We start from the raw sequence: 18645 nt of genomic DNA, 5'->3' as shown, positions 1-18645 counted from the left end.
GAGACCGAGAGAGACAGAGACAGAGACCGAGAGAGACAGAGACCGAGACCGAGAGAGACAGAGACCGAGAGAGACAGAGACCGAGACCGAGAGAGACCGAGACCGAGAGAGACAGAGACCGAGACCGACAGAGACCGAGAGAGACAGAGACAGAGACCGAGACCGAGAGAGACAGAGACCGAGACCGAGAGAGACAGAGACCGAGACCGAGAGAGACCGAGACCGAGAGAGACAGAGACCGAGAGAGACAGAGACCGAGAGAGACAGAGACCGAGACCGAGAGAGACCGAGACCGAGAGAGACAGAGACCGAGAGAGACAGAGACCGAGAGAGACAGAGACCGAGACCGAGAGACAGAGACCGAGACCGAGAGAGACAGAGACCGAGAGAGACAGAGACAGAGACCGAGACCGAGAGAGACAGAGACAGAGACCGAGACCGAGAGAGACAGAGACAGAGACCGAGACCGAGACCGAGAGAGACCGAGACCGAGAGAGACAGAGACCGAGACCGAGACCGAGAGAGACAGAGACCGAGACCGAGAGAGACAGAGACCGAGACCGAGACCGAGAGAGACAGAGACAGAGACAGAGACAGAGACAGAGACCGAGACCGAGACCGAGAGAGACAGAGACAGAGACCGAGACCGAGAGAGACAGAGACCGAGAGAGACAGAGACCGAGACCGAGAGAGACAGAGACCGAGACCGAGACCGAGAGAGACAGAGACCGAGACCGAGACCGAGAGAGACAGAGACCGAGAGAGAGACCGAGAGAGAGACAGAGACCGAGAGAGACAGATAGTGTGTGAGAGCCGGCCAGAAAGAAGGCAGAAGTCAGCCAACATCAGATTAGACCAGGAGACAATCAAGGAGAGAGGGGAAAAAGTACTTGTGCTAATCAAAGGAGCAAAGCAGCCATCTTTGAAGTGCATATTGCGTTTTTAATTTCCTGGCTTTTCTGATTTGGAGGAGGTGCAGAGTTGAACCTCAGCGTGACTCATTGCAGGCCACTTAGCTAAACCAGAGTGAATAGATTAGCGTGGGTTGTTTTTATCATTAGTTGGCACCATCTGTCTCATCAACACAAGGATTCATATCTAATATCTCTGAATAATAACGTTGGGAAACCAGCAGATGTAGTCTTACTCATGGAGACATTTTATGGAATTGCATCTTTTTGATCTTCTGTATTTCACCCACACTAACAAATAAGAACTTTAGAGAACATAAGATTTGAACAGCTCTGAAAGCAAGACCTACTCCAGGCCTTAGGTTACGGAGTTAAGGTGCTAGAAATAACTCAATCAATGAGTAGTTTTTTTTAGTGATACCCAATACTTGTGAAACCTGTGAAAGTCTAAAACAACAAAGTATATATGACCACTGGTCCCAACGTGCTGAGTGCCTGGCCTAGGTTAGACAACCAGACAGACAGGGGGTGGAGATGTAAACCACAGTCCCCATCCTCTCCTCTCTCACATGGCCCAATGTGACCAGACCTTAGCTAGCCAGCATGTGGGAAAATGAGAGCAGGGGAATACAGAACTAATGAGAACCTCTTCTATTCGATCAAATCTCAGGAACAACCCACAGTAACACAGAGACCTTCGCTTCTGGGACACGAGCCAGGGACAGAGCGAAGTCAGACTAAAATACAAGCCAATTCAAGTTCTACCTAGGTAATCTGAAGTTCAAACCACTTTCTGTTAAACTGCAATAAACGTGTGGTACAAAATGCGTCTGAACAGGTTTACAGTGTAATTGTAGTAGTCGGTTTCCTGCATTATTATGAGAATACAAACCACAGATGGATTTATGGGTCCTTCTGAGGGACCTTCTCAGTTTAAACAGAACATTGGCTTGTCACACACACACACAGATAACCTAGTCTATTGTATCATATATACACACACACCCTCTTACCTTTGAGCATGGCGTGGCCAGTGGAGCCCCCAGTTACACTGGTCAGAGTGCTGCGGGCCCCGAGGGCGGCGGTGGCCTCCAGCAGGGCCCCGGTCAGACGGGCATACACTGAGGTCCTCTGGGAGCTAGCACGGTACCCGTACCTAGGCTGAGTCGGGCATGCCACCCTGAGACACACACATCCAGCAAAGGCTAGGAGCTTCCTGCAGGGCTGCAGCAGGTTGTCCTCAACACTCAGCGCATGGTGGATCTGTGGACAGAAGACATGTATTTATAAAAAATATTTAATTAGCCAGATACAGGTAAGTTATTCAGAACAGATTATCTTCTACAATAACAACCTGGTTAACCCTGGTTATGGAGACCTGGATTAAAGTGAAGCTCCTCTAGCGACAAAAAAAATAATTGTGTTTGACCAGATACAATGCTATTTCACAGTAAACAAATAAACGGACTTTAATCACGCTTATAGGGAAGGGCACTCAACAGCTTTTGACATTATCGATCATAGTCTGCTGCTGAAAAAAACGTGTTATGGCTTAACATCCTCTGCTATATCGTGCATTGAGAGGTACTTTTCTAACAAAACGCAGACGTGTTCTTTAAATGGAAGCCTCTCCAACATAATCCAGGCAGAGTCAGGCATACCCCAGGGCAGCTGTCTATGTCCCAGATTTTTTTTGTTTTTACAAATTAACTGCAACTGAGTAAAGCCTGTGTGTCTATGTATGTTGATGACTCAACATTATAGACATCAGCTACCACAGCAAGTTAAATCACTGCAAAGCTTTAAAAAGAGCTGCAGTCAGTTTTAGAAATGGGTGGCAAGTAATAAGCTTGCCCTAAATATTTATAAACTAAAAGCATTGTATTTGGGACAAATCATTCACTAAACCTTAACAAAATCTTACAATAAATAACTGTCATGGTAAAAACATATTGATGCAAATGGTAGCTAAGATGGGGAGAAGTCTGTCCATAATAAACCACTGCTCTGCTTTCTCGACACTGCCATCAACAAAACAAGTCCTACAGGCCCTAGTTTTATCGCACCTGGACTACTGCCCAGTCATATGGTCAAGTTCCACAAAGAGGGACATAGGTACTGTAGATATCTAGTGGTAGAGTAGAGGTGTAATAATGTGTTGTATGATGTACCAATGGATTTCTATTTTTTGTAATGTAATTGCCTTGTTTGGACCACATGAAGTGTGGGGATCCTTAATAAATACAAAAATACAAATACTACGGTCTATTTGCGTATAGAGGAATCCCCTTCCATGCATGTATTACATATGATCTATAAATACAGCTGGGACCCTTTTACTATAAATATATTATTACCCCACAGCTTCTTCTTCTTCTTCTACAGCCTCAAAATGAAGAGCAAGCTGATCAAGACTTTGGTATAAACAAGGTTTTAAAGTTAAGTGACACACTTGAACTCTAACAAATCTAATCCTGGTCATCTTAAATCCACCCAGGGTTACGTAGAATTTGGAAAGATCAGAAGAGGTCTTTATAAATGTCGTCCTTGTGATATCCAAACGCCATTTTACATCTGAAAAGGAAGTGAGCTGATGTAAATGGACAAACACAACAACTCTATCTTACTGGCCTCCGAGAGCATTTCATCTCACTCTGAAAACGTTTATGTGAAACCAGCTGCCATTATTCTGCCATTACTGACCCCAGAGCGCTATTCTGCCAGGCGGTTCCAGGAAGCTAACTATTTGCTCTTCCTCTGAACAGAATGACCCTGCTAATTTGTCCCTGCTCTTCACTAGACCTACAGTATACACATGTACTGAGGTAGCGACTTAAAAAGAAAGAGGTTTGAATGAATGGAGGACCTGAGCAGGAACGCACTTTCCAGCACAGTTATTCACTATTGCCAGACTGTAGTTTAGAGGTTGTCGTCTCTGGTGACCGACAGCATGATATAAGGGAATGGAACATTGTGCTCTCGCAGGTCAGTTCACAGACTGAAGTCAGAACAGTACTGACGACTGTTACTCCTTAGAGACAGCAAGACCTTTGGATTTTGTGAACTGCATGTTGGGTTTGAATGTATGAAGAAACTATTCAGAATTATTCATCCAGTTATGTGTTATGGTAAATGTATCTTCCAAGGGCTGAATAAATAATATTCATAACAGAAACCCTCAAATCATCAGGTATCTCATGTTTCAATATCATTAGTGCAGTAGCACCCTCCTCTTGCCTTGTTAAAGCCAGAATGAAGTAGATTATTGCCACAGCAACCAGGATAAGACGACCGTCTATAATTCTTAGCAATTCAATTAGCTGGTTCTAATTTCTTCTCCTCTATTGAAGTGCCGCAGAAAATTACATAGCACAGCTTTTGCAAAAATACACAGTTGTCTGAACGGTTCAAGAAAACAAGGGCAATTGGGATGGTCAGGGGCTAAAGTAGTCCCAGATCATGAGGACTTTTACTCAAGTAGTATTTTACTGGGTGACTTTCACTTTTATTTGAGTCATTTTCTATTAAGCTATCTTTATTTTTACTCAAGTATGACAAATTGGGTATTTTTTCCCCCACTACATTTTAGCTTCTTGTAAGAGAAGGGCAATTGGGATGGTCAGGGGCTACAGTAGTAGCAGATCATGAGGTCTTTATAATGTCGTCCTTGTGATATCCGAAAACGCCATTCTACATCTGAAAATGAAATGAGCTGAGGTAAAAGGACAAAAACAACAGCTCGATCTTACTGGCCTCCGAGAGCATTTCATCTCACTCTGAAAACGTTTCTGTGAAACCAGCTGCCATTATTCTGCCATTACTTGTCCTTTGTAACCGGACTTGGGTTCAAATATTATTCAAATCATTAAAATAATACATTAGCTGTGCTTGATTGAGCTTACATGTTGCAATGAAACCAATAGAAAAGTCAAAAAAGTCCAAACCTGGCACTCCAGGCAGGCCAACGCACAAGTATATGAAAGATTTCAAATAGCATTTGAACTCATGTCTGACTAACAGAAAGCCCTGATGCTGAAAGAAAAAATGGCACACACAAAAAAAGTCCTGTTTACGATGAAAGAAGTCCAGAAGTCATGGACCCTGCAGTCACCAGCCCAGATAAACGTTCTGCTCATGGGATGGGTTTCCTGTCCGAAAAGTCAGTTTGCTGTTGTCAGATTTTAAAACTGGCCCCTCGGGGCCTGAAATCTACCAGCCTGCACGTTCAGTAAATTAGGCTAAAGCAGCCAGTCACAAAATTGGCCAGTTGCAATTTTTTTATGCCTCTCGTCTGTGTCAAACGACTCTCTCTCACACAGCATATGGATTCATCTTAACCAGTTAGGAAAGAGACGTGCAGGGCATTAACTTCATTTTATTTATTTAGCCAGGATAGTCCAGTCAGTAACAATTGCCACTGTTTTCCAGGGAGTCCTGGGTTCCACGAGACAGACAGACAGCACAAGTCCATTAACTGACACTTATTTCTCTGAGCACAACGTCTACTCTACACACACACAGAACATGGGCCGTAGAGAGGGATTACAACGTCTCTCTCCAGTCTGCCTGGCAACAGTCTTAGATCGCCGTCATGCCATTCTTATCTAGATCAAAGGGCAGTTAGCGAAGGGCGGCCTGCGTGAACTGTTGAGCTTTTTCCAAGTATTCCTCACTTGATACAACTGGAACATGACTACTACTCCCTCGGAATCCCTTCATACACTGTAATGCTGACAGACTCTGTAGAAGTGTTGGGAATAAAAGAGAAATGGCCCAGACAGAAGCTCATCACAGTTCATAAACACCTAAAGAGAGCTTCTCTGTCCTGCCAGTCTGAGTGTCTGGAGTCCAGAGCTGGCGTGTGTGTGTGTGGTTGTGTGTGTGTGTGTGTGTGTGGTTGTGTGGTGTGGTGTGTGTGTGTGGTGTGTGTGTGGTGTGGTGTGTGTGGTGTGTGTGTGCGCGTGTGTGTGGTTGTGTGGTGTGAATAATGTGATAATGTGATGATGTGTGTGTGGTCACTGGGCAGAGGATCTGAACCCTGGATGGAAACCCTAACTGCCCTGTATGTGAGACTCGCCCGGCCGTGGCTCAGCAGAAGCAGACAGAGAATGGGAATGTGCCCTGTCTGATGGACACACGGCAGCTGCCTACACTACTGAGACACGTACATCCAGTCCTTATCATTCACTATCAACACACACACACACAAGTCTATCAGTCAGTCACACATGAATACAACATTAGCAATATGGCCAGAAATAGGGGAGACATTTTATCATGTTTTTCGAAGAGGGGGAATTTCCCTCGATAGGCTCCTCGACTCTCAGGTTTCGTGGGAGAGCCACTATGTTTACACACTTTAAAAATGAACAGACATGGCTGACCAACTTTCACAAACAAACCTTGTATATAGCCTAACAATATCTTTGCTTTGTGTCTTAACAGGTAGAAATCCCTCATCCATTCAATACTATACTCAACTGGCACCAGTATAGTAAACTATAGAATACATATCAATGGATTAACCCATTATCAAGGTCCAGCAGATTCTTCTACCTGGCAACCAGCCCATGAGCCATCCATTCTGGGCAGTGATTAGCAGGTACAGTGCCCCGACAGCCTGACTCAGCTGAGCCATGCATGGGACGTGGCTTCTCTGTATGACAGGAGTGACCTATCGATCCTTCCAGCATTCTGAACCCCTCTGTCCCCTGTCATGTGACCCAAACAGAACACAGCTGTCCCCGGACATGTTACAATGCTGTGCTGCCTGGCTGCTTGGCATATGAGCCCCCCGTGGTGTGGAAGTGACACAAGCAGGGTGGGCTAGTGTTACGGCAAGGGAGAGTGGAGTGGGGAGGGGGAGGTGGATGTATTCTGGATCAAAGCTCAGTGTATCCGCTGAGACCCGTCACATTCACAGAGCTCCTCAGAGCATAGGACTGCTGGCTGGTATGGAATAGCACATCTCAGATTTCACCCACATCAAATGGACGCAGGGCCGGGTCTAGCCTTTTTGGTTGGGGGGCCCCCACCTTTTGGTTGGGGGGGCCCCCCACCTCGCGACAAAAATGTTAGTGGCCCTCCTCTTAACAGTGCAGAGAAGAATGTACGTTTTAAAGTTCATTACCTGGAATTCTTCCCATTTTGCCTTAGGGTGGAGAGACATTTGTGCAGTTTTAAGCTAATTTCCTGCAATTCTACACATTTTGTAATAACATATGCCATGTTAATCTCTACTGGATGGGTGTCCCGTGAACGTGACAGTTGTTGCTCACTATGCATAATGTGACTACAACTACGTTGTAAACAACAGCCAATTTTCCGGGACAAATACGTGTCTTATATGGGCAGAAAGCTTAAATTATTGTTAATTTACATTTACGTCATTTGGAAGACGCTCTTATCCAGAGCGACTTACAAATAGGTGCATTCACCTTATAGCCAGTGGGATAACTACTTTACAATGTTTTTTTATTTTTTTATTGTTTTTTTTAAAGTTAATCTAACTGCAGTGTCCAATTTACAGTAGCTATTGCTATTGTTTGAGGATAGTGCACAACAACAAAACACTTATCACGGCGACAGGTTTGATACATTCACATCTGAAGGTAAATAATGTACTTGCATTCAGTAAACTTGCTCTGATTTGTCATCCTGAGGGTCCAGAGAAAAATAATATAGCGTAGTTTTGTTTGATAAAATGAATTTTTATATCCTAACACGATCCATATTGCATGCACGATCCATGTTGTATTCCCACTCATTCAACTTGCAAAGAAAGAAATCTGTGAAAATCGAAAGCTAAACCTTGTTTCAGCCAGTCAAATTAGATTCCTATTTATTCCTCACACTCCAGAAGGTAACCAACCTTTCCTTTATCATTTTAGCCACGACATTACGCGCCGATGAGACTGGCGGTGTTCACTTGATTGACTGTATCTTGGTCCAATGACCACCTATCATTTGAAACATTGCTAGCTAGATCACCAATGAGCTGGGCTTTACAGGAGTATGAGATGGTCCTTTGAGGAAAAGCCTGTGTATTCAGCACCCGCGCAACGCGGTTTCGTGTCCATTGGCAATCTAAACAAGGAAGTGGCACATCACGTTACGCACAGCTCGATTTAGTAAACAACGTTTTCTGCAAATTTTGAAAGTACAATATGGCTACTATTACTGGAAAAGCTAAATCAAAGTCCAGGTATACAGATTTGGACGAGATTATAGCAGAAATCGACCGGGAAAGTGTCACAGAACCAGTAGATGAGGACTTAGTGAATATAGTTTAGACTCAACAGGTGAAGATATGTTTTTGGAAGGAGAGGACGCCACTTTAGACTGGTAAGTGAAATATGGTTTTTCTACTCATGCTAATGCAGTTTTTTGAATGGTTGCATATTATTCATTTGAGAGAGTGAGATTTAAAAAAAAATATATATAATATATATATATATATATATATATATATATATATATATATATATATATACACACACACACACACATATACACACACACACACACACACAGTGGGGAGAACAAGTATTTGATACACTGCCGATTTTGCAGGTTTTCCTACTTACAAAGCATGTAGAGGTCTGTAATTTTTATTATAGGTACACTTCAACTGTGAGAGACGGAATCTAAAACAAAAATCCAGAAAATCACATTGTATGATTTTTAAGTAATTAATTTGCATTTTATTGCATGACAGAAGTATTTGATCACCAACCAACCAGTTAGAATTCCAGCTCTCACAGACCTGTTAGTTTTTCTTTAAGAAGCCCTCCTGTTCTCCACTCATTACCTGTATAATACTTGTTCTCCCCACTGTGTGTGTGTGTGTGTGTGTGTGTGTGTGTGTGTATATATATATATATATATATATATATATATATATATAATAATAATAATAATCACTTATGAAATATGTGTATGACTAGCAAACAAGGCACTCGAAAACCACAGCAAGTCAAAGTAAACATAAAATACAAAAACGGCTATACATTGTGGGTAAATATATATATATATATATATATATATATATATATATATATATATATAATAAAAAGCCAGTGGGGGCTGGTGACGGGAGGACGGCCCACAACAATGGCAGGAATGGCCGGAAACCATGTGCTTGATACCATTCCACTCACCCCACCCCGGCCACCACTACGAGCCGTCCTCCCCTCACCAGCCTTATTTACCATTGGTACACACACTTCACCACAGTGATTATGTTCCCCCTACTCTATATAATATATGTTTACAGATATGTGTTGTTTATTTGATGTATTGGTGCAGGGCTCATCCGTAAAAGTATTCCAGTCCGACCCCTGCTGCTGTCTCTGGCTCCACACCTACCCCCGCCAGGCCATCTAGAGGTGTGAAGAGGCCAGCCCAGAAGATGTGGAGCCACTTCCACAAACATTTAGACCGAAAAGGCAGCCAGGACCTCAGCTGGACATGACTGGAAAATACAACCCCCTTCATCTGCCAAAATACATAACTGCTGACATGAATGTGCCTCAGGGTCAAAAGAGCACAGCAGGGAGGCGTCGTTGTATTTATTATGGATCCCCATTAGCTGCTGCCAAGGCAGCAGCTACTCTTCCTGCAGTCCAGCAAAATTAAGGACGTTTATACCATTTAAAAAAACATTACAATACATTCCCAGATTTCACAACACACCGTGTGCCCTCAGGCCCCTACTCCACCATTACCACATATCTACAGTACAATATCCATGTGTACGTGTGTGTATAGTACGTATGTTATCGTGTGTTTGTATGCATGTGTCTGTGCCTGTTTGGAAGGTGTATGAATGGGGGAGCTTCATAACATTTAGTATGAAGTCACCCCCCCCTACCTTGTCATAACAACTGATTGGCTCAAACGCATTAAGGAGGAAAGAAATTCCACAAATTAACTTTTAAGAAGGCACACCTGTTAATTGAAATGCATTCCAGGTGACTACCTCATGAAGCTGGTTGAGAGAATGCCAAGAGTGTGCAAAGCTGTCATCAAGGCAAAGGGTGGCTACTTTGAGGAATCAAATATAACATATTTTGATTTGTTTAACACTTTTTTTGGTTACTACATGATTCCATATATGTTATTTCATAGTTTTGATGTCTTCACTATTATTCTACAATGTAGAAAATAGTAAAAATAAAAACCCTGGAATGAGTAGGTGTGTCCAAACTTTTGACTGGTACTGTATATATATATATATATTAATTTTATTGGGTCGGGGGCCCTAAGCAACTGCTTAGCAGTATTCTAGAATATTGGACCATTGGCTTTCATACTTGAATCCTCAGCGCGGCTCAAGCAATTTCTCCAACTGTCAACACATTCAAATTAATAAAGGACGCATATGAGGAGCCATGCTGGTTGGGAATTTTGGGGAGGTGCGCGTTCAAGCTGTGAGTCCCCCGCGGACGGTGGTCTCAGAGCCGCCTAGCTATGTCCCAATGGGACGCCGGACAATCACATCTCAGCGTCTGTGGACTATTACACTTAAGGTCTATTTTTTCCCTGTTTAAGAAAGCGAAACATTGTGGAGGGGGGTTAGAGTGAGACAGGGTTAATGTGCTGTGCCTGTTACTCTGGTGAGGTCACTGGGAGAGATGTCATACATACTTAAAGCTGTAAGACTGTCACAATGTTAAGACGCCTCGTAAAAAACACTGACTTTTGATATGTAAAACTTAAGCCAAAAAAGCTATAAAAAAAAAAAAGAGGCAATAAAACCCTTTGAGAAAAGGATCCGTCAGGATCCAGTCAGGCAGATGCGTCCCAGCTAACTCTTTAAGGAAGGGTTAAAAGAGACAGCGCCTCACGTGTATGCTCCAGTATCAGCTGACGGGGTATTCATGACATCCCTTGCAGACCAGACCACCCTGCACTGTACTGCAGCTACAGTCTCTCAGCATAAAGACAGTCCACCAAGCCGTCCATCCAGACAGTGTAAACCAGACGATCCAGAGACGTAAACACAGACGGTCATTCTCCTACTGTAGCTGTAAGAACATGAGGACAATCTGAGAGAACACCGGGCACTCCTCCACTCTAGTCAAAGTCAATAACTGACAAGCCTGTTTTGTAATGTCTTTCAAGCAGCAGAGAGACTCTCCCAAACTCCTGTCCCCCCACTCTTCCTGTGTCTTCACAAGGTAATGTTTGTCTTTCCATAACTGGATGTCTGGACTATTTCAGCGTTGACTAAATATTTTGTGTCCAGGCCAGGCCTTGTCCTCTTACCCAGGATAGGAGCGCTGGCTTGGCCCTATCGAAAGCAGCAATTAATGCTGTTTAGAGAGGCTGATATCGGAATACCTTTCCTGATAAAGGAATGATGTACTTATCAAAACAGAACTAGGTTATGTAAAAGGCTCAGGGAAAGATCCAGGAGAATGTTCTGTATTGGCTCCTGGAAACCAAACGGAAACTATGAGCATGAAAAACGTGCACTGCGCTTATCCTCTAGGCCTAAATCATATTGTCCAGTTCTGCAATCTAGTGGCAGTTTTCCAATCCTGGAATGTTCTAGATCCATCCAGCTTAACGTCATGGAACAACATGTAGACTAACTTAAGTGGGAGACGTAGCTTCAGCATCTTTGTCATGGCTGTAGGTTACTCACTGCACTGTGAGTAACTGCCCCGTGTAGCTCAGTTGGTAGAGCATGGCGCTTGCAACGCCAGGGTTGTGGGTTCGTTTCCCCCGGGGGGCCAGTATGAAAATGTATGCACTCACTAACTGTAAGTCGCTCTGGTTAAGAGCATCTGCTAAATGACTAAAATGTAAAAATGTGTCTAGCGGTTCTGGAATATTCTGTACGGTTTGCCTTAGTCTGAGACACAGGAAGAGCTAGTCAGCGACTGCACTTAGCACCCAATCTACACATCGCATTCTGCAGCTCTGACAATACTGGAAATCGTTCCCACAATTCAAGAGGTCCTCAGAGGGCCTGTAAATCTGTTCGATGAACACTCTCTAACAACAATTGCTGATAGTCTGACCTAGCAACTCCATTATCCTTCAGAAAGTTCAACAAACTACGACATGGTACTTCTTTGAACTTATTTTCTCGCACTCTTTTTTCTTGAACTCAGAAGGCAGGCAAAAACTCTAACTGAACTCAGAAGACAAAGAAACACCCAACAGTCTGTAGAACATATAAGAGGCCTATACTTACATACAAATCAGCCCCCCACTTATGTGTGAAACACAAGATCCAGATTTTCCAGTGACAACAAAATGATTATGAAAAAGCAAATGATATCCAGTCTAGGCACAGGCCTCAGTATATGAGTGATCTAGAATGTTTGCCAGGCCAGTACTGATGGACCTGCAGCTTTTTTAATCTAGGCGAAGGAGAGGCTCGATGGCAGAGATGCTGTCTGTGGGCTCTGAGACTGGCCTGCTGTGGGGAGGAAGGAAGGAGAGGGGAAGGAGGAGAGGAGAAGAGGAAGGACGGAAGGAGAGGGGAAAGAGGGGAGGACTCCGATCATAGTCTCCCATTGAATTTCACAAGGGGCTGTTTTTAACCAATGCAGGGGCAGACCCTCCCCTCCCAACACCATTGTACACGTTTTAACAAGCTTTGGCTTAATTGATGTGCACATGTTGAGAGGAGAGAGGGAGAGAGAGCAGCTACTGTTCATAACCCCAAATAAAGCACATGACAAACCTTAACTATGTTCAGGTGTAGCGTAACATTGACTAACAACAGTGTGTGTTGAATCTCACAGCATTGAGAGAACTGTAGGAGAGAGAGAGAGGAGGCCAGTTCCCTCCAGAGTGCAGAGCCAACCTGGAACCCATTACCAGGCAGAGAGAGAGGGACTCTCACTGCGGCTCCTAGCAACACGCTATCTCATCAACCGGTTCTCATGATGTCATACATCTAGCTGTTACATTTCGCATACTTACCGTATTCCAGGTATACAGTAGGCTACTTGTGATTTCTTAAAAGTCCATAGTGTACAACAGAAAGTAAACTTTCAATACAGTAAGGTTTAGTACTTTGAAGGTTCTAGTCTGCTATCTTGCCCTTTTAAATGCCACATTACACCGTACGTAACAGTGATTACCTCAAAAAGTCTGTTTGGAAAGAAAAGCGGTTTTCAAATCCCCCTGAAAACTCACAAGCATCTGACAGACCTAATAGATTACAGTTAAAGTTACAGCATCAGTAATGTGTCTACTTACTTACGGTGACTCAGGCTGTCAATGAAAAATGCAGAGGAGAAAACCAGACCATAAAAACAAACTGATGTAAAATCCTTCCTAGTCAATGAGGAGATTCCAGATTAAAAAGAAAAAAACTGAGAGAAAAAAAGAGAGAGAGAGAGAGAGAGAGAGAGAGAGAGAGAAGGAAGGAGCAACCGCTCACTGAGCTTTGCCTTTGGGAGGGATGAGGGCACCCCTTATTTGGCAATGACTAGCCCGTCAAAAATGAGAGGTAATGAGAAAAATCTTATCAGAAATTGAAGAGCTGATTTTAAACAGATTGTGACAGAGGGGTCGTAATTACACGAGTTTCCCATTCAAAATCGATTGTACGATAGTAGTCTAATGCAAGAACATGATTTCAGAGGTCCTGTAATAAGGTCTCTGTTTTTCTATGAGGAGAAATGATGTATGCTTCAAGTCGACCGTGGTGCCTTGCTTCATGCAGGGACATGATTCAGAAAAGGCCTAATTGTAAAGTAATCAAGAATTTCCGCAAGGAGATCAATTCTAAATGTTTTAGGTGGTCAAGATAAAATGTAAAAAAGCTCTGACGAAGGCCAAGAGGCCGATACGGAAGCTTCAATAAACAAGTGATACTAGCAAGAGCAGTGTGCGCATTTCTTCTAAGTCATCCCTCTCTGTTGCCATGCACCTGCAACAAGATACACTACATGACCAAAAGTGTGTGAACACCTGCTCGTCGAACATCTCATTACAAAATGATGGGTATTAATATGGAGTTGGTCCCCCCCTTTGCTGCTATAACAGCCTCCACTCTTCTGGGAAGGCTTTCCACTAGATGTTGGAACATAGGGCGGCAGGTAGCTTAGTGGGTAAGAGCGTTGTGCCAGTAACCGAAAGGTCGCTGGTTCTAATCCCCGAGCCGACTAGGTGAAAAATCTGTCGATGTGCCCTTGAGCAAGGCACTTAACCCTAATTGCTCCTGTAAGTCGCTCTGGATAAGAGCGTCTGCTAAATGACCAAAAAAATAAATAAAAAAAATAAAATAAAAATTGCTGCGGGGACCTGCTTCCATTCAGCCACAAGAGCATTAGTGAGGTCGGGCACGGATGGGCGATTAGGCCTGGCTCACAGTCGGTGTTCCAATTCATTGCAAAGGTGTGCGATGGGGTTGAGGTCAGGGCTCTGTGGAGGCCAGTCAAGTTCTTCCACACCGATCGCGACAAACCATTTCTGTATGGACCTTGCTTTGTGCACTGTAGCATTGTCATGCTGAAACAGGAAAGGGCCTGTTGCCACAAAGTTGGAAGCACAGAATCGTCTAGAATGTCATTGTAGGCTGTAGCGTTAAGATATCCCTTCACTGGAACTAAGGGCCCTAGACCGAACCACGAAAAACAGCCCCAGACCATTATTCCTCCACCAAACTTTACAGTTGGCACTACGCATTGGGGCAGGTAGCGTTCTCCTGGCATCCGCCAAAACCAGATTCGTCTGTTGGACTGCCAGATGGTGAAGCATGATTTATCACTCTACAGAACGTGTTTCCACTGCTCAGCGAGATTTACACCACTCTAGCCGACAATTGGCATTGCGCATGGTGATCTTAGGCTTGTGTGCAGCTGCTCGGCCATGGAAACCCATTTCATGAAGCTCCCGACGAACAGTTCTTGTACTGACGTTGCTTCCAGAGGCAGTTTGGAACTCAGTAGTGAGTGTTGCAACCGAGGACAGACGATTTTTACGCACTACGCTCTTCAGCACTCGGCGGTCCCGTTCTGTGAGCGGCTGAGCCGTTGTTGCACCTAGACGTTTCCACTTCACAATTACAGCACTTACAGTTCTAGCAGGGAAGAATGTTACGAACTTACTTGTTGGAAAGGCGGTATCCTATGACGTTGTCACGTTGAAAGTCAATGAGCTATTCAGTAAGGCCATTCTACTGCCAATGTTTGTCTATGGATATTGCATGGCTGTGTGCTCGATTTTATACACCTTTCAGCAACGGGTGTGGCTGAAATAGCCGAATACACTAATTTGAAGGGGTGTCCACATACCTTTGTATATATTGTGTAGCTCAAAAATGTTAAAACAAAAACAAAATGGGTTCCACCAGTTTGTTTTTGATCTTTGCATTAAAAACAACCTTGTGAAACTTGCAAAGCTGAACTCTAATGATGTATTTTACTTATAACACAGATGTGGGGAATATGCTTTATTTTTCTAGCTGACCACTTAGCCTGGGGAATAGTTATGTCTGCCCTATGACAAAAACCTCTGCTCTATTTCGCCTTCATGTTAACAGATGAGCACTGATGTTGGAGATTCACCTTCCTGAAAAATCACAGGGATAAGCACTTGGCACAAACTTAACAGATTATTTACAGTAGTGTTTCTCTTTTCAATGTTTATTTAGTAACCTAATTGGTATGTCTAATTAGTCTGATGAAATCAGGTCTCTGATCATTCCTGTGTGGGCCAATCAGCTCTCCACCCCTGCAATGGCTGCCCACTTAAGTCCCCTGGGACCGTAGGGCGCTGATGAGCATGTCACCCTGGGATTGTCAGGCCACTTGATCCTGCTCATTAGCCAGCTCCGCCCGCCGTTGCCATGAGAACCTCTTAGAAAAAGACCCTTAAGTATTTCAGCTTTCTTTCTGTTGAAAAGCTTTCTGCCACCTCGTGCACACTGCAACACACAATGTCCACTCTAAGCCCTTACATTTCAGCTTTCCTGTTAAAACGACATTCAGAATTTAAAATACTAACCCTGATCCCAAATGAACATATTGCCATGTTTTTCCACTTGTGTTTGTGTCTTGCAACCTCTTATCACTACCTGTGTGGCAGGAGTGGAAGACAGACTTACCACAGACCCTTATTCAATCCATTTCATTCAAGTGGGAGAATTAATCCATTCCATGCCTTGTGAGCATCAAAGTGATCCCATGAACAAAGGACCCACAGCCTTGGACCCTTGCTTTACACATCCAGGCCTTTGATCAATACTTTGTCAAATTAAATGCACTGCAGTAATTCAATTAGGTACAACACGCTTCAACACAATGAACACTTCCCTTCATATGGTGACGACAGATGCTATTCATGTTATCGTTTTGGGGGGGGGGGGGGGTATGCCTTTAGCTTCCATGGAGCGAGTGCGACAGAGGTTCTGGCTCAGATGATAAGTACTGCCACCATGTGGTGAGTCATGGAAGTACGGTAACAGACAAGATCACAACGTGTTTACACAGGCAGCCCAATTCTGGACTTTCTCCCACAGATCAGATCTTTTTTCAGAGCTGATCTGATTGGTCAAAAGACCAAATAGTGAAAAAAAATATCAGTATTGGGCTGCCGGTCTAAACAATGTTGAATGAAATTTGCTGATCAAATTAACTGATAAAGTAGGAGGAAACGGTATCAGGGTGAGACCATACTTACACTATAAAGCCTCACCCTGACTGTGTTCACTGTTCACACACAGGGACACATACCACTTTGATCCAGGCCAAGGAATGACAGGAAATAGCTGATACCAAACCAGACATCCCTATTGCATAACGACCAAGAAATGTGGCTTGGGACCAGTTCTTTAGCAATCAAATGCCAACAATACTTAAGGCTTCCAAAAATACTGCCTGTGGTCACCAGATGGCACTCAAATAGCAGCCATGCTGCAGGCCTATCGGGATATGAGAACGCACTTTCCACAGCCCTGTGCTCATGTAAACAATCAACAAGTACTGAATTAAATTTACTGAACAGATGATACCCAAATAACCTGTAGAATTGCACCATCTCTGTAGTAAAAACATATTGTACTGGTGGGAGTTTGTTATCTTGCCTACAGAATGTCACATGTGAATGATGAACAATAGCAAAGCTCTACTCTAGGGAGGCTACAGTTCATGAGAGGTTTGTCATGGCTCTATATCAAAGACACTGGCCAGGGATACACACCCGAAAGTCCTCTGCTTACATAGGTTCAGTTTGCTCCTAGCAGAACTCGGCTAGGCGAAGCGAACGTCTGTGCTCGCGTCCGCCTTCACTTGAAAAACAAGATTAAAAAAAAGAAAATGTAAAGGTTGTTTGTCCCTCGAGCCACTGTAGCAACATAACCAGTACACATCCTCAAAAAAGCCTGAAATAATCTAAGATGAATCAAGAAATATGTAATTAATAGACTTTTTTTTTTACAGATGTGGTCTTAGTCGCGCAATTTTGCATTAGCTAAGACGTTTAGTGCAGTACTTCTCAAGTGAAAACATTTCCATGAAAACTAGTAGTGCACTGCAGACAGTAGGGCCTGGCTGCTGCGTCACCATCTCGCTCGTTGGTCCCAATGACAGGAAACACTTCATTGAAGAATCCTGTCCATAGTTCCCACCCCTACCGTTGTGTGCGCGCTAACAGCCGAAAAAATCTATAGAAATCATCAGCTAGCCACAGTCTCTGGGGACGTGAGTGGGCCGCCATTGCAGGGGTGGAGAGATGATTGGCCAACACACTCATTAGCAGAGACCTAATTTGCTCACAGACTAATTAGAGAACTAAATAAACATAAAATAGATAAAAACACTGACTTCGTGCTGATCCCTGTGATTTTCCGGAAGGTGTATCTCTAACATCAGTGTTTTTATAACAGCTAAAAACAGCATCATTATAAACTGTTTCCACTGGGAAGCATGGGACAGGCTTTAGTCAGTAGCATAAAAACCAATATGTCTCCAGCCTAGAAGAATATTGGTTGTTTACCCTCAATGTGAAGCACACAGACACAGGTCTCCTCAGGGGGCCAAAACACTCCACAGGACATGACAAGAGGGATGATCTCTCTGGACCTCTGCCATTTTCCCACAGTAGAGAGATGATGGGGGGGGGGGGGGGGGGGGGGGGCACATCTGTACTGTATTCACACATTATCTTAGTGCAATACATCATGGGGCCTCTATGAAGATGTGTTTTTAGGACGTAGGGATGTTTCCTAAATCAGAGTCAATGGCAGAGTAAAGAGAAGGATGTTGTCATGATCACAGTTCAAATCAATTCATTTTAACCAGCCAATAGACTACAGGACATCATTGACTAGCTCAATCAATAGATAGACAATTATGCACTGCGTATTTCTCTTACAGATAGGCTAGCTGAGTGTCATTCCTTAACACAAAGCATCTGGACATCCCAGAGAAACAGAAGATTCCTCACAATGATTACATGTTTACTCCTCAGCCTGTTCTGTGTAGGAGAGCATCTGGGCAAACAGAACAGTGTAACACTCCCCTAATCTCTGCTTAAGCTGCATCACCCAACTGGGACAAAAACACGCCGCCTCGGCACATTCCACTGAAACGGCGCAACACACACCCCATGGAGCAGGGAGAGAATGGAGAATGGCTCTGCAACCTGCCTCTATACGTAGCTAGTCAGCAGCCTAGAGATGGTCCGAGGCCTCCCTGTAATGAAGGCTAATTACAAAGAAGTCCTATTGGAGTTTCCTCTGTGTGTGTGTCCATTTCTGCTGGGG

General features: G+C 43.8%; 1 protein-coding gene across 3 annotated transcripts in view; it reads right to left on the bottom strand.

The window, feature by feature from the left end:
* plce1 (phospholipase C, epsilon 1) overlaps positions 1-18645 on the bottom strand; it is a 77487-nt gene that overhangs the window by 41170 nt on the left and 17672 nt on the right. For all 3 annotated transcript variants that reach the window (XM_084160419.1, XM_084160418.1, XM_084160420.1), the window contains exon 4: positions 1925-2174. In XM_084160419.1, the coding sequence (XP_084016545.1) occupies positions 1925-2174 (250 nt within the window). The remainder of the gene's footprint in view (positions 1-1924; positions 2175-18645) is intronic.

The sequence above is a fragment of the Coregonus lavaretus genome (assembly GCF_964263955.1).
Source record: "Coregonus lavaretus genome assembly, chromosome: 1".
Lineage (NCBI taxonomy): Eukaryota > Metazoa > Chordata > Actinopteri > Salmoniformes > Salmonidae > Coregonus > Coregonus lavaretus.
Note: the sequence above shows the minus strand (reverse complement) of the source record. Positions and strands in the feature narration are given on the sequence as shown.